At 36.3% G+C, this 24,930-nt stretch overlaps 1 protein-coding gene, 1 non-coding gene and 1 pseudogene across 2 annotated transcripts; all 3 read right to left on the bottom strand.

The window, feature by feature from the left end:
* Positions 1–1,023: 1,023 nt before the first annotated feature.
* LOC147933191 (uncharacterized) lies at positions 1,024–11,828 on the bottom strand (annotated as a pseudogene).
* Positions 5,743–5,849, bottom strand: LOC147933192 (small nucleolar RNA R71). The gene has a single exon (XR_015576860.1). It is a non-coding gene; the product is annotated as a small nucleolar RNA R71 (small nucleolar RNA).
* Positions 11,829–18,953: 7,125 nt separating the features above from the next.
* On the bottom strand, positions 18,954–22,412 carry LOC104729712 (heat shock 70 kDa protein BIP2-like). The gene is made up of 6 exons (XM_010448705.3): positions 21,944–22,412; positions 21,341–21,608; positions 21,038–21,252; positions 20,708–20,950; positions 19,785–20,502; positions 18,954–19,697 (listed from the first exon to the last, which is right to left on the bottom strand). Exons 1-6 carry the CDS (start codon positions 21,996–21,998, stop codon positions 19,190–19,192), a joined length of 2,007 nt encoding a protein of 668 aa, XP_010447007.1. The 5' UTR covers positions 21,999–22,412; the 3' UTR covers positions 18,954–19,189.
* Between the last annotated feature and the right edge of the window lie 2,518 nt (positions 22,413–24,930).

Raw genomic sequence — 24,930 nt, 5'->3', positions numbered from 1 at the left:
CATCACACATTCCTCACAAATTGCGAGGGATCTGCAAGGCCAAGTGACAAATCCCTCGCAAATCTATATATTATTTTTAATCAAATTCATAAACTATGGATGAAAATTTTCATAAACTCAAAAACATAAAAAGGTAAGTATGATGTAATCACATCTCCTCATTCAAATTTATTAAATCAAAAGCTCAAAAGAAATCCCTAAACATATACATCTTTTAAACCCTATACCCTAAACAAAATTTATCAACCCTATACCCTAAACAACATTTATCAACCCTATACCCTAAACAACATTTATCAATAACCAATCAAAAGTTTCTTGTCTCTTGATGTTGGTTAGTGATGCTCTCTAGTTTGAAAATGTTAATGATCATTAGTAACCATATTGACATGCTTATTAAAAAGAATATATACATTTGTGAGGGAACCGTGAGGATATTGCGAGGGATTAGCGAGTCCACATCGCAGATCCCTCGCAAGTCCCTCGCAAATCTATATACTATTTTTAATCAAATTTATAAACTATGGATGAAAATTTTCATAAACTCAAGAACATGCAAAGAGAAAAGGTAAGTAATAGTCATCACATCTCCTCATTCAAATTTACTCAATCAAAAGCTCAAAAGAAATCCCTAAACATATATATCTTATAAACCCTATACCCTAAACAACATTTATCAACCCTATACCCTAAACAACATTTATCAACCCTACACCCTAAACAACATTTATCAATAACCAATCAAAAGAGTTGTGTCTCTTGATGTTGGTTAGTGATGCTCTCCTTTAGTTTGAAAATGTTAATGATCATTAGTAACCATATTGACATGTTTATTAAAAAGAATATATACATTTGCGAGGGAACCGTGAGGAAGTTGTGAGGGATTAGCGAGTCCACATCGCACATCCCTCGCAAATTGCGAGGGATCTGCAAAAACCTGCAAGAATACCCTCGCAATTCTAACGCAATTCCCTCGCAAATTGTTAACTTATTTATTAAAAAAACTTCAAAAAGTACAATTGCTCAATCAGATTCATTTTTTGAACATCTAGAATTTACATTATCATCATTGGAATCTTCTCCATCATCGGACTCTTCGAATTCGTCTAATTCACCCTCTTCTTCAGAAACATCATCAACATCTTCAAATTACCTGTTTTGTGGATCAGTGTGGATAACATCTTCTGTTGACATGTTTGGAATGGAAATTTCACCGACTCCTTCTTGTTGCAACACAACTTGATCATCAACTAACCCGATTAAACGGCCTCGAGGATTAACTTTAATGACTGATAACCACATTTCACAACTTGGCCTTAAACGAGGATAGGGCAGAAAGCTCACTTGTTGTGCTTGTGATGCTAGGATAAAAGGATCAAATTTGGCATACGATCTGTTCGCATTCACATCGACAACTCCCCAATTATATACTCGCACGCCTCGGGCCGATGGATCGAACCAGTTACACTTGAAAAGTACGCATCTCAGATTCAGAAGGCCTGGATAATCAACTTCTAATATTTGTTGCAAAACGCCATAAAATCGCTATCACCAGCTTGTACATAGATTCCATAATTTGTTGTAGCTTTGCGACTTCCGTGAGTAAAGTACATCGGAGCAGTAGTGATCTTCGCTCTTGGTTCTTGAACAAGCTCATGCAACCACAGAGGCAATGGTTCATTTCCACATCCATTCTGAACCTATATAAACGAATAAGATAGTTAGACCATAAGTTTATTTAAATTAAAAATTATAATACATATAGTTTAAATTTATTTCATACATATACTTACATAGTATTTTAACCAATTAGCGAAATTCTGCTCTTTGTAAGCCTCATAGTCAGATTCTTCTAAATTAGGATATGCTTCACGAATCTGCATTTCAAAAAGTCTAAAAAAATAGAGATTTGTTAGTTCGTTATCTTATAAAATAAAATTAATTTTAGTTTTTAAAAAAGAATACCTCTCAAAAGGTTGAACATAATCTAGATTTCTCAAGATGTAATTGTGAGCTTCTCGACAAAAGCTATGATCTTTCCACCAAACTTCCTTTAACTTTCCAGCAAGTCTTCCTATCTGAGCAAAGATATCTGGAACATCATGAACGTTATATGTTGGTGCAACGCCTCCGTCATGATATTGTTGAGTACGTGTCTTTTTGGTTCTCACGGTGGGGCTAAAGTAGTATGATGTGAAGTGAGACGTTTCCTCTGTTAAACTCCCGGCGACTATCGACCCCTCAACTCTGGCAAGATTTTTGGCCTTTCCTTTAAGAGCTTTCATAAACCGCTCAAAAGGATACATCCAGCAAAATTGCACTGGCCCACCAAGATCAGCTTCATGTGGTAGATGGATTGGAAGATGTTCCATCACGTCAAAAAAAGTAGGGGGAAAGATTTTCTCCAAGTTACAAATTAACACTAGAATATTATCTCGTAACTGCTCTATACAATCACTGGTCAATGTTCTAGTGCATAAGTCCCGGAAAAAAACTCTGATACCTACAACCAATGAATAACAAATTCATGGGTGAACTAATTAAATAAGTAATATATATATATATATATCTCATTATATACTTATATACCTACAATTGCTTCATGAACGTGTGTTGGCAAGAGCTCAATAAATACAAATGGTAGTAGTTGTTGCATGAAGACATGACAATCGTGGCTCTTCATACCTGAAAATTTTTGGCCTTGCTCTACACATCTTGAAAATTTTGAGACAAATCAATCTGGAAACTTCACTTCAGATTTAACCCACTCGAACAACACCTTCTTAGCCTCTGCTGACAATCAAAATTGGGGTAATGGTAATTTCCCATCTCTTGTAATATGTAAATCGATCCTTGCGCATATTTCCGCCAAATCCAACCTAGATCTCCTGCTATCTTTTGTTTTACCCTGCACATTCAGAAGCGTAACGATGAAATTATCAAAAACGTTTTTCTCGATGTGCATCACGTCAAGGTTATGCCGCAATAGAAGATCTTTCCAATATGGAAGCTCCCAAAAAATACTCTGCTTGTAGCCAATTGTGAGTGCTTCCATATCCATCTAGCATGTTTGCTGGTGTGTGATAGTTACCCCCACGTTTACATGTTTCTTGAGTGCCATAGTAATACATCTGCTCAAACAAATCATTTCCATAGACATAAGTTGATGGAGGAACATGCACAACTTTATTCTTTCTAAACAACTTCTTTTTCTTCCGGTACGGATGATGCAAGGGAAGAAACTGACGATGACAATCAAACCAACAAGGTTTTCGCCCATACTTTAACTGAAATGCATCAGTACGATCCATACAATAAGGACATGATAATCTTCCGTGTGTTTTACACCCAGATAACATTCCGTACGCAGGGAAGTCACTAATCGTCCACATTAGCACTGTCCGCATATTGAAATTCTATTTTTGCGACGAATCAAACGTCTGAACACCTTCATACCACAATTGCTTCAGCTCTGATAACTCTCTAATTTACATATTTTAAGCATCCTTTTTTGTCCATATTTTGCATTATATTTACCCAAACCTTAGCATTTTTAGGTCATTAACTGTAGCAATTTGCATTTAGGCCATTTAGGGTGCTGCATTCTTGCATTTGTGCATTTTGGATGAAAACAGGTACTTTAGAGCCTAAAAAGAGCAAAAAGAAGGGTTAACAAGTTGCATCTATCACAAGGAAGTAACTGGTTACATTTATAGGGTTTACAGAGAAGCATCAAGAAGGAAAAAGGAGGCACCCGGCCATACCACCCGATAATTGCCACATAGCACCTGGTCGAGTTCATGACAAGACCTTCAAATATCGACTCAAATGAAGATTTTACGGTGGGATTCAGTTTCTGAGTTCTTCATCAAAGTTATAGTAAATCGAGTTTACTTTCCGTAGGCGGTGATTTGAAGCCAATCGAATGTGTGGTTCAAGAGTTATTCTTGTTTTAGTGAGCGTATATACATCCAGATCGAAGAATGGAACCATCCGTTCACCTATCTGATCATGTACCCGAAGTGGAGCTCGAGTTCCACCTCGTGCATAATGGTCGTATACCTGCTGACGTGGCTAGGTCAACCTGTTTCCTTATAAATACCCCCTCTTAACCCTATTTTCGACAGACAAGAGGCGAGAGCCGTTTCTACACTTTTCTTTGAACAAATTCTCTAGTTTTTGTTATTCTTTCAACTTGATTCTGTTTACATTTTGCTATTGCTTCGTTTTAATAAAACGTTTATCTCTTTCTAATCTTTGTGATTATGAAATTTTTATTTATTTCTGGGTTTATGTTCTTTGCCATGAGATCTGAGTAGTGAATCAAAGTTTCTAGGGATAGGATAGGCTAGTGAGTGTTCTTAATCTATTAGGATGTTTTAGATTGATTGTTCTTATGAAAATTCCCTTATGGATTAGTGTTCTTAGTGCTAGTTTCAGACCGAGAGGTTGAGATTAGATTCTAGGTATTTCTGCCCGAGAGGTGTTCGATGAAATGCTTGAATTAGCTAATGCTAGAGATTTATTCACTTAGCCTAAGAGATTAGATGTGTAAGAAGTTTATTGACAATAATGAATCGGATTTTAATGCCTGCTTAGTCATGTTTCTCCAACGAGAGTTGGGTAGGGGAGTGACTAAGGTTGATTGTTTCCATCACGAGAGTGTTTTTGCAAGGTTTAGATATTCATTGTCTAGGGAATAGATTGCTTGAGGCTTGTAAAACATTCTAGGTTGATTAGGAATACTAATGAACCAATTACCCCATCCTTAGGAGCTTTTTCATCTTGATTTATTACTGTTTTTATATCAACCCGACCACCAATCCGATCTGGTACTCGATCACCAGCATCGTGTGGTACTTAGAGTTGTTCTTTCTGTTTTCTTATCTTTGTTCACATTAGGTTGATATATAAAACCCCCATTATTACTTGGCTTGACTTGCTTGTTTCTGATTGCATCATACCTGCTAGCATAAAAACCATTTGGATTGATAACCTTTTGTACTACAACTGCATAGGGAATTGATACCCTGGATGAAAATCCTGTTCTCAATTTGGCGCCGTTGCCATTTGGTTGTTTCTTGTTACATTTAGGATTTCAACCCTTGCTAGATCAAGTTCTTTTTAATATATCTCGGTACTGAGTGTTCACTTGGCTGTTTTGGATCTCAGGTGAACCTACGCGACCCCTCACCCGAACCCCTACCCGAACCTGTCTACCCGAGCACCTGCTCGTGTGACTATTCTGATACTTGATTGGGTACTTGTATACACCAACCGTTTGCCAAGAGAACCAAGACATCAAAGGACAGTAACAGAGTAGAACAAGAAGAAGTGGGAATGGAAAACCCACATGATCAAACTGAACCTCAAAGGAGAAGGAAGATTGGTGATAGTGATGCTCCCACTACTCATACTCAGAGGTATGGGATAGTGCCTCCTGCTGTTCACAACGCAACCTTCACAATTAAGAGTAGTCTGATCTCAATGGTTCAGAGCAACAGATTTCATTGACTGCCTACTGAAGACCCCCTTGCACATCTTGATGAGTTTGACAGGTTCTGTAGCCTCACCAATATAAATGGAGTTAGTGAGGATGCCTTGAAGCTGAGATTGTTTCCTTTTTCTCTAGGAGATAAAGCCCATCAGTGGGAGAAGACTCTACCTCCTGCAAAAATCACCTCTTGGATTGATTGTAAGAAGGTCTTCCTTGCAAAGTTCTTCTCTAGTTCAAGGACTGCACGTTTGAGGAAAGAAATTTTAGGATTTCTCTAACAGAATGGCGAGTCTTTCAGTGAAGCATGGGAGCGCTTCAAAAGCTACCAAAGACAATGCCCACATCATGGATTCAACAATGCATCTTTGTTGAGTACTTTGTATAGAGGTGTTATTCCCAGTATCAGAATACTTCTAGACACAGCCTCCAATGGAAGTTTCATGAATAGAGATGTCGCTGAAGGTTGGAAATTAGTAGAAAATCTTGCTCAGTGTAATGGAAATTACAGTGAGGAATATGATCCCAGCTTAAAGGGAGGTGCTGATTCTGAGGAAGGGCATCGAAAGGAACTATAAGCTTTAAATGAGAAGCTTGACAAGCTGGATAAACTCCTTCTAACCCAACAGAAGCAAGTACATGTTGTTTGTGAAGATGAGCAGTTCATGGTCCCAAAATATCCTCCACAACAACCCAAGCAGGCTCCTGGTCAAGATCAGGAGATGAAGAGTATGCTTCAGCAAATCCTACAAGGTCAAGCTATAGGAGCTATGGAAATAAGTAAAAATCTCACAGAGATGAACAACAAGAGAGACTGCACATATTGTGCCCTTGATATCAAGATTGAAGCTTTAACCTGCATAATGCTTCACCTAGAGAGCAAAAGTGCATCTCCTTCTTCTGGACTATTCAATGGGACAGCAATTAACAATCTCACAGAGTTTGCCACTGTCCAAGCTATATCTCTCAAAGAACTACCTACAAAGCTCAATGTGGACAGTGACAACCAAGATGAGGAGCATTTTCTCCAAACAGAAGTGCAGAATGAGAAGATAACTGAGCTTGAGACACCACTCGACCATACACATGGTCGAGCACATGGTCGAGTGCTTGATCGAGTCATTGCTCAAGATCCTGAAAATCCAGTTCGGTTCATTTGTCCTCTCTATCAGCCACCTTTGCCATTTCCAAGATGGTTTAAAGAGCAAATGCTGAAAAAGTACAAGGCTTATATTGATAAGCAACCAATGATGGTCTTGAGTCATGAACCTTTGTTAGAACATGCTGAAATGAAGGATAAGCCACAAGTTAAAGAGCTTGAGCAGAAGAGGCCAACTATTGCGGGACATACCTTCTGGATTCAAGAAAAAAACCAGCTACTTGAGCCAGCAGTCTTTGAGAGTGTAAATGGGCCAGAAACTGAAATTTTCACAACATCTGAGGAAGCTCCAGGGGAAGCACGACCCCACAACACGACCTCATGGCCGGGTTCATGTTCGGGTCCATCGTCGGGTCACACTTTAGCTCTCCCACAATGCCCAGCTTCAATCTCCAAGCTTCCCCAACAGCTAGAGTCAAGAAATCTCGTATCTGATGGGTTTTCAGCTCTTCAAACTACTAACATTCTCAAGGATTCTGTGAGGGAGTTGACAACTACAGTGAAGAAGATCAGTGGGAAATTCAAGAAACTTCAAGGGAAAGTCAGTGGTTCTTCCTCAAAGAAAGCAAAGCAAGGGCTGCATATAACGATGAGGAATAACACTTTTAGCATTGATCCTGGAAAAAGAAGAAAAATGAAATCTCAGGGAATAGAGAGGACTTCATCTCCTCTCTATAAATCTTCCAAAGCATGAGAAGGTGAAAATTCAAGCTTAGTGACTTTAAACAAGGTCACTTGGGAGGAAGTCCCAAAGGTATCCTTCTAAATATGGCTTAAGTATTTTGTTGTTTTGATTTCTTTTCTTTAGTGTCTTTGAATTCTAGGAATAAAAGACATTAAGTTTTTAAGGGGATATTTGAATGCGCTAGAGCCTATCCGATGCCTAACCCGATGAGGTACTCGATACCCTACCTGATGCATGACTTGGATGCTGGTCCGAGCAACAGGTCCGCACACATTAACGAGCTCACTGATGAGCCAAATCCAGCAACCATTGGAGCTGAGAACAAGCCTGAGTGTACATTGGGAAGCATGGAAGTTGTTGTGACATCTTTCTTCACCAACCAAGGTACCACATGCATCCAACCTTTGTAAATAACATTGCATTAACGTTTGTTCCATTTTGTGATTCTTCGATTCTTTTTCAGACTTTTATTTGACATTGTGTTTTTGTGTAATTTAAGTTTGGGGGAGGGTCCTAGAATGTATTTAACATTGTGTTTTATTTTCTTATTTTCTTATTTCAAATTTTTGCATGCGAGTTTTATTCATTTGAGTCTACATCTATTTGTATAAAAAACCCAAAAAAGTTTGAAAAATAAAAAAAAGAGTGTTCATGTAGTTGCATTTACATATTAGGATTGAGTCTAGATTGCTTCATATAGGATTGTTGCATATGCATTTTAAGGGGCAATGATTAAAACCACCTTGTTTAAAGTCAAACCTTAGGATTGAAGTTATAGCCCTTAATCACAGTTCATTGTTGCTAGATCAATCTTTGGAAAAAAATAAAAAATATTTGTTTAAAACCTTGTGTCTTTTGAAAGCTTCCTCCACTTGCTTGAACATTGCATCATCTCTATATTATTGGACTTAACCTCAACTTAAATTATCTTGCTTATGGAATTTGAATACTTGCTCATGGCAACTCTAAACTCGGGTTAACACTCCATTTTTACCAATCTTTTCGTTTAACCCGATTTTTTTTTCCCTACCCTTAAACCCAAACCTTTCTTTCAAACCTTGTTGTGAATTGTTGAGTTAGGCCTTTTCATTATGCTATAGGCTGTGAAACCTTGAGAGTATTGAGAATGACAAAAAACTGGCTCTTGTTTTTGCTAAGTTTAGAATCATTTGGACTAGCTAATAGAATCGGTTTTGAAAAATAGGTGGTTAGCATGATTATTTGGGGTTGTGTTGAGGAATAAAAGATAAATTAAAAGAGAAAGTCCCTAAGGTTCGGTTTAATTAGCTCTAAGTCTCTAACTAAAAAAAATAGAAAAAGATCTTGCTATAGTCTCCTAGAAAAAGAAAAAGAAAAAAATAATATGGAAATATTATTAGGAGTTTAGCAAAGAAAGAAAAAAAAAAGCTAGATGTTTAAAGTTTAAACCTTAGGGATTGTAAAAAAAAAAGAGTTAAAATCAAGGTTGTGGGTAGTCTTACTCTAGGGTGTTGGACATAAAGAAAGTGAATGAGAAAATGGTAGATTATCAAGAGTTAAGCTTTGTATGCCCTAATTGTTCTCAATCTTAGATAGTTTTCACAACTGTGTAGCATTCCATCTTTTGAGAGAAATCACCTAAAGATATTGTTTGAAACCACCTTACCAAAAAGCCTTACCCTTGAAACCGATTGAGCTTAATTCACCTTCCATTTGCAAGAATTGTCCAAACACTTAAATGAATGTGAAATAGATGTTCTTTGGAATTGCAAGTCTTTACTTTTAGTTGGAGGTTTAACTAGATCGATGATGGTGATAAGCATAGAAAAATATTTGTAAGTATGTTGATTGATATTAGCACCGTTAAACTATATTTAAGGACTATAGCTCCTTCGCTTAGCACAAAAAGGTTATGAGTCCCCGTTTTTAAACCTCATCTTCCTACTTCCTTGCTAGAGGACTAGCAAGATTTAAGTTTGGGGATCTGATAACTCTCTAATTTACATGTTTTAAGCATCCTTTTTTGTCCATATTTTGCTTTATATTTATCCTAACCTTAGCATTTTTAGGTCATTAACTGTAGAAATTTGCATTTAGGCCATTTAGGGTGCTGCATTCTTGCATTTGTGCATTTTGGATGAAAATAGGTACTTTAGAGCCTAAAAAGAGCAAAAAGAAGGGTTAACAAGTTGCAGCTATCACGAGGAAGGGACTGGTTACATTTATAGGGTTTACACAGAAGCATCAAGAAGGAAAAAGGAAGCACCTGACCATACCACTCGATAATTGCCACATAGCACCTGGTCGAGTTCATGACGAGACCTTCAAATATCGACTCGAATGAAGATTTTATGGTGGGATTCAGCTTCTGAGTTCTTCATCAAAGTTATATGAAATCGAGTTCTCTTTCCAGAGATGGTGATATAAAGCCAATCGGATGTGCGGTTCAAGAGTTGTTCCTGTTTTAGTGAGCGTATATACATCCAGATCGAAGAATGGAACCACCCGATCACCTATCCGATCATGCATCCGAAGTGGAGCTCGAGTTCCACCTCGTGCAGAGTGGTTGTAAACCTGCTGACGTGGTGAGTTCAACCTGTTTCCTTATAAATACCCCCTCTTAACCCTATTTTCGACAGACAAGAAGCGAGAGCCGTTTCTACACTTTTCTTTGAATAAATTCTCTAGTTTTTGTTATTCTTTCAACTTGAATTCTGTTTACATTTTGCTATTGCTTCGTTTTAATAAAACGTTTATCTCTTTCTCATCTTTATGATTATGCAATTTTTATTTATTTATGGGTTTATGTTCTTTGCCATGAGATCTGAGTAGTGAATCAAAGTTTCTAGTGATGGGATAGGCTAGTGAGTGTTCTTAATCTATTAGGATATTTAGATTGATTGTTCTTATGAAAATTCCCTTCTGGATTAGTGTTCTTAGTGCTAGTTTCAGACCGAGAGGTTGAGATTAGATTCTAGGCATTTCTACCTGAGAGGTGTTCGATGAAATGCCTGAATTAGCTAATCCTAGAGATTTACTCACTTAGCCTAAGAGATTAGATGTGTTAGGAGTTTATTGACAATAATTAATCAGATTTTAATGCCTGCTTAGTCATGTTTCTCCAACGAGAGTTGGGTAGGAGAGTGACTAAAGTTGATTGTTTCTATCACGAGAGTGTTTTTGCAAGGTTTAGAGATTCATTGTCTAGGGAATAGATTGCTTGAGGCTTGTAAAACATTCTAGGTTGATTAGGAATACTTATGAACCAATTACCCCATCCTTAGGAGCTTTTGCATCTTGATTGTTTACTGTTTTTATATCAACCCGACCACCAACCCGATATGGTACTCGATCACCTGCATCGTGTGGTACTTCGAGTTGTTCTTGATTTTTGTTCTTTCTGTTTTCTTATCTTTGTTCACATTAGGTTGATAGATAAAACCCCCATTATTACGTGGCTTGACTTGCTTGTTTCTGATTGCATCCTATCTGCTAGCATAACAACCATTTGGATTGATAACCCTTTGTACTACAACTGCATAGGAAATTGATACCCTGGGTGAAAATCCTGTTATCAAGCTCATGAATCAGAGGTTGTAAGAAGATATCTAGAGCTCGCTTCGAATGCTTTGGACCTGGTACCAAAATACTCAAGAACAGAAATTCGCTTTGCATACACATATCTGGAGGAAGATTGTATGGCGTCAATATAACAGGCCATAAAGAATACTGCCTCCCTGACATACCTAATGGACTAAAACCATATGTACACAACAAGATAAACATTCCTACACTCTTGAGCAAAGTCAGGATATACCGATTGAAAATGTTTCCACGCCTTTGCATCAGATGGGTGTGTAATTTCTCCTTCTTCAGTAGAATGTTCTGCATGCCATCTCATTGCCACTGCAGTCCGTTTTGATTGGTATAGGCGTTTCAATCTATCAGCATCAGGCAAGTACCACATACGTTTATATGGCACTTGCGTCCTTCCTTGAGTAGGCTGATATCTCGGCTTCCCACAAAACCGACATTCATGCAACTTAGCATCATCTTTCCAAAAAAATCATGCAATAGTCAACGCACACATCAATCATTTCAGATGGTAATCCAAGACTCGCAACCAACTTCTGTATTTCATAGTAGTTCTCAGCTGATACATTATCAGCTGGCAAGTACTCTTTAATGAGTTCAGCTCAAGAATCCATGCAAATCTCACTTAAGTTATTATCAGCTTTAATTTTCATCATCCTAGATGCCAATGATCACTTAGAATGCCCTTCTCTACATCCATCGTAGATAGGCTGATTTGCAGCATCTAACATATCATAAAAGTGTTGTGCATCTACGTTAGGTTCTTCCATATTATTCTCAGGAAATACAGCAGTAGTTTCATGAAATGCATCATTAACCATATCATGAAATCTATTTTCCTCATTATACCCATAAAAACCAAATTGATCAGATTCTTGATGCCCATAATTACTAGGTTGATCAACAGCATAATTCATTCTACTACTTCCAACGTTACTGCTACAACTCTCTCCATGACATAACCATACATAGTAATTTGGCATAAATCCTCTATTATAAAGATGTTTCTTCACTAGATTAAATTCCAAATATTTAATATTGAAGCACCTAGGACATGGACAAAATAGTGTACCGTTTTCACGAGCAAAGTCTTGGTTTGTCGTCTAGTACATGATACCGCGCAACCCATCACAAAACTCTTTCGTCACATCACCGGTCTCCAGATCTCTGTGATTGTACATCCACTTTCGCCTTGTGTATATCTCATGCTGCCCACTTCCAAACATTATTATGGAATTTAAAAGTTTTTAGGGTTTTTTTTGTAGCCTTTTTTTCTTTCACAAGATCTTTTTTGGTAGTAAAATTGTTTTTGTTGCAAGTGTTTTGTGTTGTGGTTTTCATGGATCATGAACTTGCTATTTATAGGCTTACTAAAAATAACTGCTATGGATTTGCTAGGGAAATTTACAAGAGATTTGTGCGGGATATTTAAAAAAATTATTTTCTTGCAAGGGATTTGCGAGGCTGTTATTGTTTTGCTGACAAAACAGTTACACTCGGGGAAAACGTGGTTGCCGACATCTTCTTCCCTTGCAATTCCCTCGCAAAATTTGCGACGGCAAAAGCCCTCGCAAATTGGCGAGGGAGTTGCGAGTATTTTGCGAGGAACGTTCGCGGGGTCGTAAATCTGTATCAAATCCCTCGCAAATCTGTATCAAATCCCTCGCAAATTTACGAGGGTTTCGCCGTCGCAAATTTTGCGAGGGAATTGCAAGTACCCTCGTCTTCCTAGCAAATAACTCGCAATTCCGTCGTAGATTTCTGTCGCAAATCGACTGTTTTCTTGTAGTGAAGTTTGCCTAGACGTTTTGCTTATCGATCTTACTACATTTTGCTTTAGTACTTGAAGGTTTGTTTCTTCTTACTTTCCAAATACTGATTATGTTGGATATTGATAACAGGATTTTCACCTAGGGTATCAATTCCCTATGCAGTTGTAGTACAAAGGTTATCAATCCAAATGGTTGTTATGCTAGCAGATGAGATATGATCAGAACTATGCAAGTCAAGCCAAGCAAAGATGGGGTTTGATCTAAAAATCCTAAAATAATTAAAAGAGAATAAGTAAACAAGAACCACACGACCTAAGCACTCGATGCAAGCATGTACAGGATTGGGTGGAGTGATCGGGTAAACAAGAAGAATATGAACAGCTCGAAGGTGTACACGAAGCTGGTGATGAGTACCAGTTCGGGTATAGGGTCGAGTTATGAATAAAAACGTAAACAATCAAGATGCGAAAGCTCCTAAGGATGGGGTAATCGACTCCTAAGTGTTCCTGACCAGTATGGATGTCCTACATGCCTCAAGAAAATATTCCCTAGACAATGATTCTCTAAAATCTTGTTAAAACACTCTCGTAATAGAAACAATCAACCTTGATCACTCCCCTACCCAACTCTCGTTGGAGAAACATGACCAACCAGGCAATACAAACCGATTCATTATTGTCAATAAACTCCTTACACATCTAATCTCTTAGGCTAAGTGAGTAAATCTCTAGCATTGATTGATTCAAGCATTTCAACTACATCTCTCGATGGCAACACATCCTAGATCTAATCTCAACCTCTCGGTCTATTGATAGCATTAAGAACACCAATCTAGAAAGGAATTTATAAAACATAAACAACCAAGCTAAGACATCCTAACTGATCAAGAACACATAATTGTCTATCCCATCCCTAGAAACTTTGTTTCACTACTCAGATCTCATTGCAGAAAACATAAAAGCATAGATAAACGAAAATTGCATTGTATTGAAAAATAAGATAAAAGTAAAGAGTACAGAGTAGAAATCTAAAAGGATAGCAAAGAAATGTAAAATAAATCCTAACAAAGTGGAAAAAGAGTTTGAGTCGCTCAAGATCTCTCTCAGAAGCTCTCGCTCTCTGTATTGAGTGTCTGCGGCGTGATAGGGCGCGAGGAAGAAGAGGGGGGTTTTATATATGGAAATCCTTTTAACCTAGCTGCCCAGTCCTGCCCGAGGGTCTACTCGATGCGGTGCACGAGGATGTGGTCGGGTTACTCCTCGGATAGGTCTTCGGGTTGTTCTTCCTTTTTTGGATCCTCCTCGATCGGGTTGGGATTCAGACTGTTTTTCCTGCTCAATAGCTTCTTTGGGTACATGCTCCGATTTGACCTTATTTCTCTCTATTTTAGGCTCTAAAGCACCTGTTTTCATCCAAAATATGCAAATGCAAGAATGCAACACCCTAAATGGTCAAAATGTGAATTACTACAGTTAATGACCTAACAATGCTAACGTTAGGGTATAAATAATGCAAAATATGGATAAAAAAGGATGCTTAAAATATGTAAATTAGAGAGTTATCAGATATAATGTTGTTGTTTCAGTTCAAATTTGATTCTCAATCTCTGTTCAGAAGAGTTGATGGTCTTTGTCATTTCTATAGGAGGTGGGAACAGAAGAGTTGGTGTTCGTTGGCATTTCTATGGAAGTATGCGATTACTACTTCTATAATCCTTAGTCTTACCAAATTAGTTGTAATACTTCTACAGTTTTTACTTCTATAATCATAAACAATGTTGTAACATTTGACTTATTATTAAATATTATAATTGTTATGATCATTACATTTACGTCCAATTAAATCTAAAGATCATAATAAATATAGTTTGGTTAGTTACACATATTTAATAGAAAATATACATATAAGGATATCTGATTATAAGGTATCTGATTCAAAGAAATATAACGACAACTTGATTCAACACTAGAGATGGTTTCAACTGATATTCAGGTTTGTTATATATTTAAATTCTTAATCAATGACTAAATCTTTTAAACATGATCACATTATGTAAAATCATTTATAATATGATAAATTTATTTTATTTAATAGGGTAAGAAGATCCAGTAGTTTTTGTGGTGCTGTGTATGAAAGATTTGTGTCCAAATTTCATGTTGGTGATTGGATTGAGCTTGAAAACTTTAAAGTTGTAGATCAATATGGATTACTCTCATCTTTATTTTGTAACTGAGATAACACATTATAATATTGATATTTTTGAATTTGCTTACGCTTTAGAAAATTTTGAATTTACTTATTGAATTTTAATATCTATTTACTACAGTTTAATTGTTTATTTATAAGACTTAATTAATATTTTACATTGAGAATATTATGGTTCTTTAGAAAATAAACCCTTCTGTATATATGCAAGTACAAAAAGTTCTTGACAATCCAATAAAACATTATAATTTTTTTTCAAAAGATAAAACATTATATTTAAAGATGTCAATTATTACATATTAAATCAGAAAAGCAGCATATCCTAAAATATGAAAACTATTTTTCTTAAGATCTTATTACCGTGCTTACGCGCGGGTACCTCCCTAGTAATATAATAAAATTATACCACCAAAATTTTATGTGTAGTAGATTCTTCATAAAACAATAACAAATATATACATTTTCTTTTAAAAAATCATTTTTTATTTTATATCTTCAAAGGTGTGGGTTTTAAATATTTTTTTTGTTTTACTTATTTATAAGATTATGTCATTTGAAATATATCCAAGACACTGCCAACTATTTCTTTGGTTTTAATAAAAAAAAGAAAGGAAGAAAATAACGAAAGTTCTATTTATTTACATGAAAGACATATATTTAGAAGATAATTAAAAAACAAAAGTTGATTATTTACATGAAAGACATATATCTAGTAGTTTTTAACGTGCATTTGTAACTTTTTTTTTTTTAATTATCTCCTAGATATATGTCTTTCATGTAAATAAATAGCATTTCCATTATTTTCTTCCTTTCTTTTTCTTATCAAAAAAAAAATAGTTGGCAATGTCTTGGATATATTTCAAATGACATAATCTTATAAACAAGTAAAAAGAACAAAAATATTTAAAGCCCCCACCTTTGAAGATACAAAATAAAAAATAATTTTTAAAAAGAAAAGGTATATATTTGTTATTGTTTTATGAACTTCGGTGGTATAGTTTTATTATATTATTTTTGGTATATTTTTTGTATTAACAAAATTAGTTACTAGATATATGATGTTCATATATTTTACCTTGTTTTCCCTTAGTATTTTCACCTCTTTTGCATCATTTGCTATCTAGTTTAGCCATTATTGCATAGCTTTTAGGACTGTTCATGCATTAGAGTATAGTTGCATTGCATTTGCATATTTTCTTGCATAAACAGGTGATTTTGGAGCCTAAGGAGCATGGAAGCAATGCTGATGACAAGTGAAGCTATCAAGAGAAGAAAGCAATGGAGTTAGAGCTGAAGAATCAAGGTCCAGAGTTCCAATCGACCAGACACTCGACCATGTGCGGAAATGGATTCGACCGGATGGAAGAAGAGGAAGAGAGGTCAACTCGACCGGTCACTCGACCGAGCACCAGGTCGCGTTGACCGAGCCGTCTAGTTATTTTGTCTTTTAGCATTTTTAGGGCTTCCACTACTTTTTCTATATAAAGCCTTGTACCCTGCAGCCACCAAAGAGAGCCACCTTTGAGAAACTCTAAAAACCTAGTATTTACCCTTTTGGGAATTTATGCTTTTTACTTTTGACATTTCTTAGATCCGTTATCTACTTTTGGAGAAAAACAAGAGATTTCTTGATACTTGCTTGTTCAATAACTTTCAAAGTATTAAGAATTCGAGTTTGATTCCTTCTTCAATATTGTAGATCTTTGCTTTATCTTTCTAATGATGCAAGTTTCGTCATTTTCTGGGTTTATGATTTCATTGATCATGTTTAGCATTTGTGAGTAGTGGCTTAGGATCTTAAGGATGGTTTAGGCTGGATTGTGGTTGTGGATTGTTTAGCTTGGTCAAGCTTGATTGTTGTAGATCTCTTCTAGGCTAGATATGCTCTATGCTGACCTTATAACCGAGAGGGTAGGGTTTGATTTTAAGCTTCTTAGCATCACACCAATGTCTAGGTTGCTAGATAAGGCTAGATCTAGAGATTATCACTAAACATGCTAAGAGATTAGATGTTTTGTTTGATTTTTGACATAAATGATATGTTGCTTAATGCTTGCTTTTATATGATCTTTGCTATGTGAGAACTAGTTTAGAAATATAGAAGCTTGATTGTTTTTGCCATGAGAGTGGATTAACATGTTCTAGGAGATCATTGTCTAGAGATTAGCTCATGTTGTTTAAGATTTGTTGACCAAGTTAGATGACCATAATCCAAAGTCCAGCCCATGAATCCATCCTTAGGACCTTCCTTATCTATTGATTTACCTGTTTGAATCTTGTTATCCGCTTGTTGATTGATTTACTTTTGTCTTGCTCTGTTTTATTTGGTTTGCTCTGTTTCTCGCATTTGTCAACTCGATCGAGTATCTGATCCAGTGCTTGCTCGAGCTCACCCCAGAGTCTCTTGTTTATGCTCTGTGTTTGTCCTGTCTCATTTCCTGTTTCATTTTAGTTTCATTCCTGTTGCATTTACTTAGTTTTCTATCCAATCATGTTCATTACTTGTCTTGCATAAGTTCATTACTTGTCTTGCATTACTATAGTTTATGTTTCTGTTTCATTACATTGCTGCTTAAATCATCATGTTCTCTTTGCATTTAGTGTCTAGTCTTAGTAGCTTTTACTTTCTGCATTTTATATTCATCATTAGGTTGTTAGTGACAAACATCCTACATAATTGGCTTAACTTAGACAAATATTCACATCCTGATTGCTTGCATAACACTCACTTAGGATTGACATCTCTTATACTACAATAGCATAAGGGAAATTGAAACTCCTTGCATTCCACCTGTTCACCATATCATCATCATCTCATTCATCATCATCACCCACCATAAAAACCAAGTTTCAATATACCACAAATTTTGTTTGTCATATAATTTTTTCTTTTTTTTGGTATATAATTTCTTGTATTTTTTTGTCATATAATTGTTTGTTGTTATATTTTGTTTTCGTAAATTATACAAATCATTTATCTTTTTATTTATTTATCAAAATATATAAAAACAAAAAATATATCATTTTTAGGAAAAAAAAAAAGAAAAATAGTGGTCAACGGCGGTCAACACGGGTTAACACCAGTTAATACTAGTCAACGTCGGTCAACACTGGTCAACGCCGGATTCCAGCCAACCTCGAATGTTTATGGTGTTGTACACATAACTTATGTTTGTTTATAGATGTCGTTATGTGATGACAATAGTTCACGTAGTTAACAAGACATTATATTGTTAGTATGTGTGGCTATGTGTTGACGTATGCTTCAAGTAGCTGTCAATCATTTTTCCTATTTTGAAATCACGACAAAAATATTGTATAAACATGAGCATACATGATGGTTAATCACGATTACATAATGTGTTTAACTCTTATGCTTCCACTTGTATTACATGTCTTTGTTGCGTTGATATACGATTGAGATTATTCCGAAATAAACCTTTAAAGTGGAGCTTCGTCCTCTCTGCTCTCTGCAGCTATAAATACAAGCCTTTAGTCTATCATAAAAGATTTCCGAAAAGACTAACACTTTAGAAAAAAATATTGTAGGCGAAAAGAGAGAAATTGATATTCCGACCTTAAAAATTAAGCTTTCATCATTCATCTAAAAAACCGTTCATGAAGACTTCACCGCTGAAATGAACGGAGGTATTTTGCAAATTCTTCTGATGTGTTTATTAGGTGATCAGTTAAAATATTTAACTGACTTTTGATACTCTGTTATCTGAATGTGATTAATGTAGAATTAAGATTCTAGTGATTGCATAATTTTAACTGATCACATTATTAGAGAGCTTGGCACAAAAGAGTTTGGTTCGCTCACTCGACACCAAAACAATCCTTTTGTACTTGGCTTGCCATGCATAACCATCCATCTACAGGCGACCCGTATGTTAGGCTTGGAATAATGGCTCAGATATGACTTGTGTTTTCTGTTCCACTCCCACTGAGACTCGAGATCACTTATTTTTCTCATGTCGTTATGCATCTGAAGATTGGTCAGCCATTGCTAAGAGTCTTCTCTATAAAATTCGGTTCACCACTGATCGGTAACAATGCATCTGATTTTGGATGGGAAAAAAGTATTTGTTATGAAGAAGTCAAGGGAACATAAAGAGAACGTCCGGGGAGACTAAAGAAGGGACGCTACTTAATCACTCCCCTTTCCTAAAATAAAAAAAAAAAAAAACCAAAAACTTACAAAAAAAAGCAAAAACAAAAAACGACTTTTTTTCTTTCATACTCAAAACTTGTCTCTAATGGTTTTAACAAATCAATGATAAAAAAAAAAAAAAAGACATCTAGAGTTCATCATGAGACTCATCTTCCTCCTCAGTTGTTGATTCTCCTCCTGCACCTGGTGCTCCGCCTGATCTCTGGTATACTGCCGTGATGATTGGGTTACACACTGCTTCTACCTCCTTGAGCTTCTCATCGTACTCTTCTTTCTCTGAGTTTTGGTTCTCGTCGAGCCACTCCAAGGCCTCTTTGGTAGCTGCTTCGATCTTCTCCTTCTCATCCCCTTCCAATTTGTCTGCAAGCTTGTCCTTGTCGTTCACTTGGTTTTTCATGTTGTACACGTAGGTCTCCAACGCATTCCTGGCGTCGATCCTCTCCTTCACCTTCTTGTCTTCCTCTGCAAACTCCTCTGCCTCCTTCACCATCCGGTCAATCTCTTCTTGGCTCAGACGACCCTTCTCGTTTGTGATTGTAATCTTCTCTGATTTACCACTCGCCTTGTCCTCTGCTTTCACGTTCAGGATACCATTGGCGTCCACTTCGAATGTGACCTCGATTTGAGGGGTTCCTCTGTCAAAAAGAAGAATGATGATTATTTTGAAGTTCAAATGAGACAGATTTTACAGTTACAAAAGGTTAAAAGAAGTGAGAGCAAACCTTGGGGCCGGTGGGATTCCGTTGAGGTCGAATTTCCCGAGCAGCCTGCAGTCCTTGGTGAGACTTCTTTCACCTTCAAAGACCTGAATTGAGACAGTTGTCTGCTGGTCTTGGTACGTTGTGAAAACTTGAGATTTCTTGGTTGGAATAACCGTGTTTCTCGGGATCAGCTTTGTCATCACTCCTCCTACAGTCTCAATACCCAAAGTGAGTGGTGCCACATCAAGAAGAAGAATATCTTTGGTCTCATCACCGCCTTCTCCACTCAAAATACCACCCTGAACAGCAGCACCATAAGCAACAGCCTCATCGGGGTTCACACCCTTGTTTGGCTCTTTACCTTCAAAAAAGTCCTTCAATAGTTGCTGAACCTTTGGGATCCTGGTGCTTCCACCAACAAGGACGATCTCATCGATCTGGCTCTTCTGTAGACCAGCATCATCCATGGCCTTCTTCACTGGTCCCATGGTCTTCCTGAACAAGTCATTGTTCAGCTCCTCGAAACGAGCTCTGGTGAGTGGCTCAGAGAAATCAACACCATCAAAGAGTGACTCAATCTCTACACGGACTTGGTGCTGGCTACTAAGAGCTCTCTTAGCCCTCTCACATTCCCTTCGGAGCTTACCAAGAGCCTTGTTGTCCTTGCTGATGTCCTTCTGGTGCTTCTTCTTGATCAACTTGATGAAGTACTCCATGATCCTGTGGTCAAAGTCCTCACCTGCGCAGATCATAACAACAAAAGGTTAGCACCAACATCACACTAAAAGTAATCCCTCAGTGTCTGATACTCTATCTATACTTTGACACATGTTTTTGATTGTGTTTTGTTTAGAATATTTGGGCGATTCCAATTGCACAACACTCCTCTGTTCATAAACAAAATGTAATTAAAAACGATTCATTCGTGGTCACAAGTATATTACCTCCCAAGTGAGTGTCACCGTTTGTGGAGAGAACCTCGAACACTCCATTATCAATGGTCAATACACTGACATCAAAGGTACCACCACCAAGATCAAAGACAAGGATGTTCTTCTCACCACCCTTTTTATCCAGACCATAGGCAATAGCAGCAGCAGTAGGCTCATTGATGATTCTAGCAACATTGAGCCCAGCAATAACACCAGCATCCTTGGTAGCTTGCCTTTGGGCATCGTTGAAGTAAGCTGCGCATATTCAACACCAATGAACAATCAATCACCAATCCAGATAAGTACATGTCTCCGATGAAGGCGAATTAACAACAAGCTAACCTGGAACGGTAACAACAGCGTCCTTGATTTTCTTTCCAAGGTATGCTTCGGCTGTCTCCTTCATCTTAGTCAGAATCATAGCACTGATCTCCTCAGGACTGAAAACCTTAGTCTCACCATCCTTGATCTTGACTTGAATGTATGGCTTACCGTCCTTGTTCACAATCTGGTAAGGTACAAGTTTCCTGTCCTTTTGGACCTCCTTGTCCTCAAATCTGCCATAAATAAATAAACAAAAAATCAATATCTCATGCAAGTGAAACATACATAAACCACGCAAGAGAAGGAGGACAATGTAATTACTTTCGGCCGATCAATCTCTTGACGTCGAAGATAGTCCTCTCTGGATTAACAGCCGCCTGATTCTTAGCAGCCTCACCAATGAGCCTCTCAGAGTCAGTGAAACCAACCCAGGAAGGTGTAATACGGTTTCCTTGGTCGTTGGCAATAATTTCAACGTGACCATTCTTGTAAACACCGACACAAGAGTAAGTGGTACCAAGATCAATCCCTATAACTGATCCCAACTTGGTGGCCTCTTCTTTTGCAGTTGAAAACGCAAATAAACATCCTGAAACGTAAAAAAGAAAACTCCAACCGCTCAATACACCAACAAAATCAAAACAGTAATCTCTCCCAATTCCAATTTCACAAAGATACTACTAACAAACCACAACCTAATCTCGTCATCCACGAAACGAATCTCTAAGGAAACATCTTTAAACTAACTCTGTCAACGAGATCTAACCTTAAGATCGCAAAATTGCAATTCAACATTGTAAAACAAGCACAATCAAATCCAGTAATACGATCACGGGACAATGCAGAGGAGATTTTTACGAATTACACAGACTAAAGAGATCTAAATCGAAGAACAAGACAATTAGAAGATCAGAAATCACTCACCTAAGAAGATGATCGCCAGCACAGCAGTGCCGTTTGCTCCGAACGAGCGAGCCATATCGAAAACTTTAAGCTTTTGATCTCACTCTCTCCTTGTTTCGATCGTATAAACTTCGTTTTGAACAGAGCTTTTCCTTTTACTCTGATTTATTTAAGCTCCGTAGAAGAAGTTGGGACTGCCTTTAAATATAAATAGGGTCCAGTAGTGGCCGAAGGTGATGGTGAAGTAGTCGCTTTTTATGGCAAGACGAAGAAATTATAACTCATGTCATCCGAGATTACGTGGACCAATCATCTTACGACGATCTATAATGTCAGCCAATCAGATTTGGTCTTGTGTTGGAGTAATCGTGGCCGTTGGTTACTTCGTTTCTTCTTCTTTATTCTAGACCAGGGAAAAAAGCTTAAAAATACCTCATCTATTTTTTATTTGGAAGTTTAATACTTCGTCTTTTTTGGTTGGAAGAAAAATACCTCATTTAATTAAAACGTGTGATTTAATACTCAAACTAATAAATTTTGTTAGTTTCATACTTACGATTTTTTGACAAAAATAAAATTCCGTTTTTACCCTTACTATATCAATTAATAATTAATTTTAAATGATTTGGTATTAATTTATAATTTTATTTGAATTAAAATTAATAAAAGAAATATTAAATAAACTTAATTTTAATTCAAATAAACCTATAAATTAAGAAAAATTCTTGGGTTTACAAAAGAGTGATTAGGGTTTAGATTTTACAATTAAACGAAATTATATATCGGTTTGGGTTTACAAAATAGTGGTTAGGGTTTAGATTTTATAATTAAACAAAATTATATGTCGGTTTGGGTATATAAATAGTGGTAGGGTTTAGATTTTACAATCAAACAAATTTATATGTCGGTTTGGGTTTATAAAAGAGTGGTTAGGGTTTAGATTTTAAAATTAAAAAAAATATATATATCGGTTTGGGTTTATAAAAGAGTGGTTAGGGTTTAGATTTTACAATTAAACAAAATTGTATTTTAATTTGGGTTTATAAAAAATGATTAGGGTTTAAATTACATAATTAAACAAAATTATATGTCGGTTTGGATTTATAAAAAAGTAATTTAGATTTACATATTATAATTAAAAACTATAATATAATGTTTAGAATTAATAACTTTAAAATTGAATGATATACAGATTTTGTTTCTTTAATTAATAATTTGTTTCCCTAATTAAGTGGGGATGAATCCAAGAATTGTCCATAAATTAATACCAAATCATTTAAAATTAATTATTAATTGATATAGTAAGGGTAAAAACGGAATTTTATTTTTGTCAAAAAATCGTAAGTATGAAACTAACAAAATTTATTAGTTTGAGTATTAAATCACACGTTTTAATTAAATGAGGTATTTTTCTTCCAACCAAAAAAGACGAGGTATTAAACTTCCAAATAAAAAATAGATGGAGTATTTTTAACTTCTAGACAATGGGCTTCTTTTTTTTTTTAATGGGCCCAGTCAGCCTCTTCTATTTAATTGTTTACGCAACAACAAAATTCACTAATTCACAATTGAGAAATAATTATTAATTGTATTTTGTATTGTACTGTTTTTTTCCCACTTATTATACTAGAAATACCCTAGACTAACACCCTTTTGGATTTTTTTTTCTAAAATTAGCATACAAGTTGAAATATTCCAAAACTAGCATTTTTTAATATTAAGTAATTAATAGAGAGAAATATTATTATTTAAAAAAACTCAAAAAAATCAAAACCCGAATTCTCTTTCATTTCTCTCCGGCGAAATTTGATGAATTTTTCGATCTGAGATCTTCATTTCTGATCTCACATTTTCCCGTGAAGCTTCAATCAGGTACTAAATTTCTCTTTCTTCTTCATCGATTTCAGAGTTTGAAACTGTTGGGTTCTTTTTCTTCTTCTTCGATCGATAGCTTCAATCATCGATTTCAGAGTTTGAAATTGTTGAGTTCTCTGACAATGGGCTTCTTCCTTTTTTATTTTAATGGGCCCAGTCAGCCTCTTCTATTTAATTTTTTCTTTTCCCAAATATTATTTTATTAATTGATCCAAACAAGTTTAAAAGCTTTTCAAAATTAAGGTCCAAAGGATTATATCAAAGGTTTTTTTGAAAGATAATTCTTGCGCTTCTAACGTGTCAATAATAAAACACGTGGTGTAACCATGTTGCAAGAGAAACGATAAAACTTCCCGTCATCCTTTGCTGTCGAAAACTCGATACCGGTGAACACTATTGATGCTGGAAAATGTGTGAAGCATCAATTTTTGGTTGTTTTTCATCGAAGACTGCATAAACAGAGAGAATGGATCCAAATACAGAGATTTCAACCCATCTAATTTTCCAAATCATCAAACAATGAGATCTGGCAAAATCAGAAAAAGAAAAGAAATTTGATTGATCCACAAAAGCTTGCTCGATCGAAACTCCATATACATGAAGAAAACGGCTACAGGCAATCCAAATATGCTGGAAATATGTCTTCTTTTCATTACCTTTTTGTCATAATCATATATGATGATTTGTTGTAAACCACATATTTTAAGAAATAAAACCGGCGTGAGAACACCTGAGAGAGAAACAGTAAACCACCCGATCTAGTCGGATTAGATACTGTAGAATCTCAGCGGAAACCACCGGAGACCATAAAAACCAAACTCGAGGAGCTAGTTGGAGATCGCCGAAACGGCCTACCATACATAGGTCCAGAGATATTATTGAAAGAGAAACTAAATAAGACTAAATAAATCGGCTAAAAACCAATTTACAGACAGAAGAAACGATAAAAACCGGCCAAAATCGCATGTGAGAGCCGAATCTGCCGGGCGAAAACCGACCAACTACTGCTGTAGAAATCGGAGGATGTTGGGCTGAAGCCAGTTAAACAAATTGGACGGCTTTACCGGAAAAATCTGGACGGCGGAGTATGGGACAGAAAAGCCAGATTAACTCTGACCGGCGAATACAACTAG

The sequence above is a fragment of the Camelina sativa genome, chromosome 12 (genome assembly GCF_030686135.1).
Source record: "Camelina sativa cultivar CO46 ecotype springtype chromosome 12, ASM3068613v1".
Taxonomy (NCBI): Eukaryota; Viridiplantae; Streptophyta; class Magnoliopsida; order Brassicales; family Brassicaceae; genus Camelina; species Camelina sativa.
The sequence above is the reverse complement of the archived record's forward strand: the minus strand, read 5'-3'. Positions and strand labels throughout refer to the sequence as shown.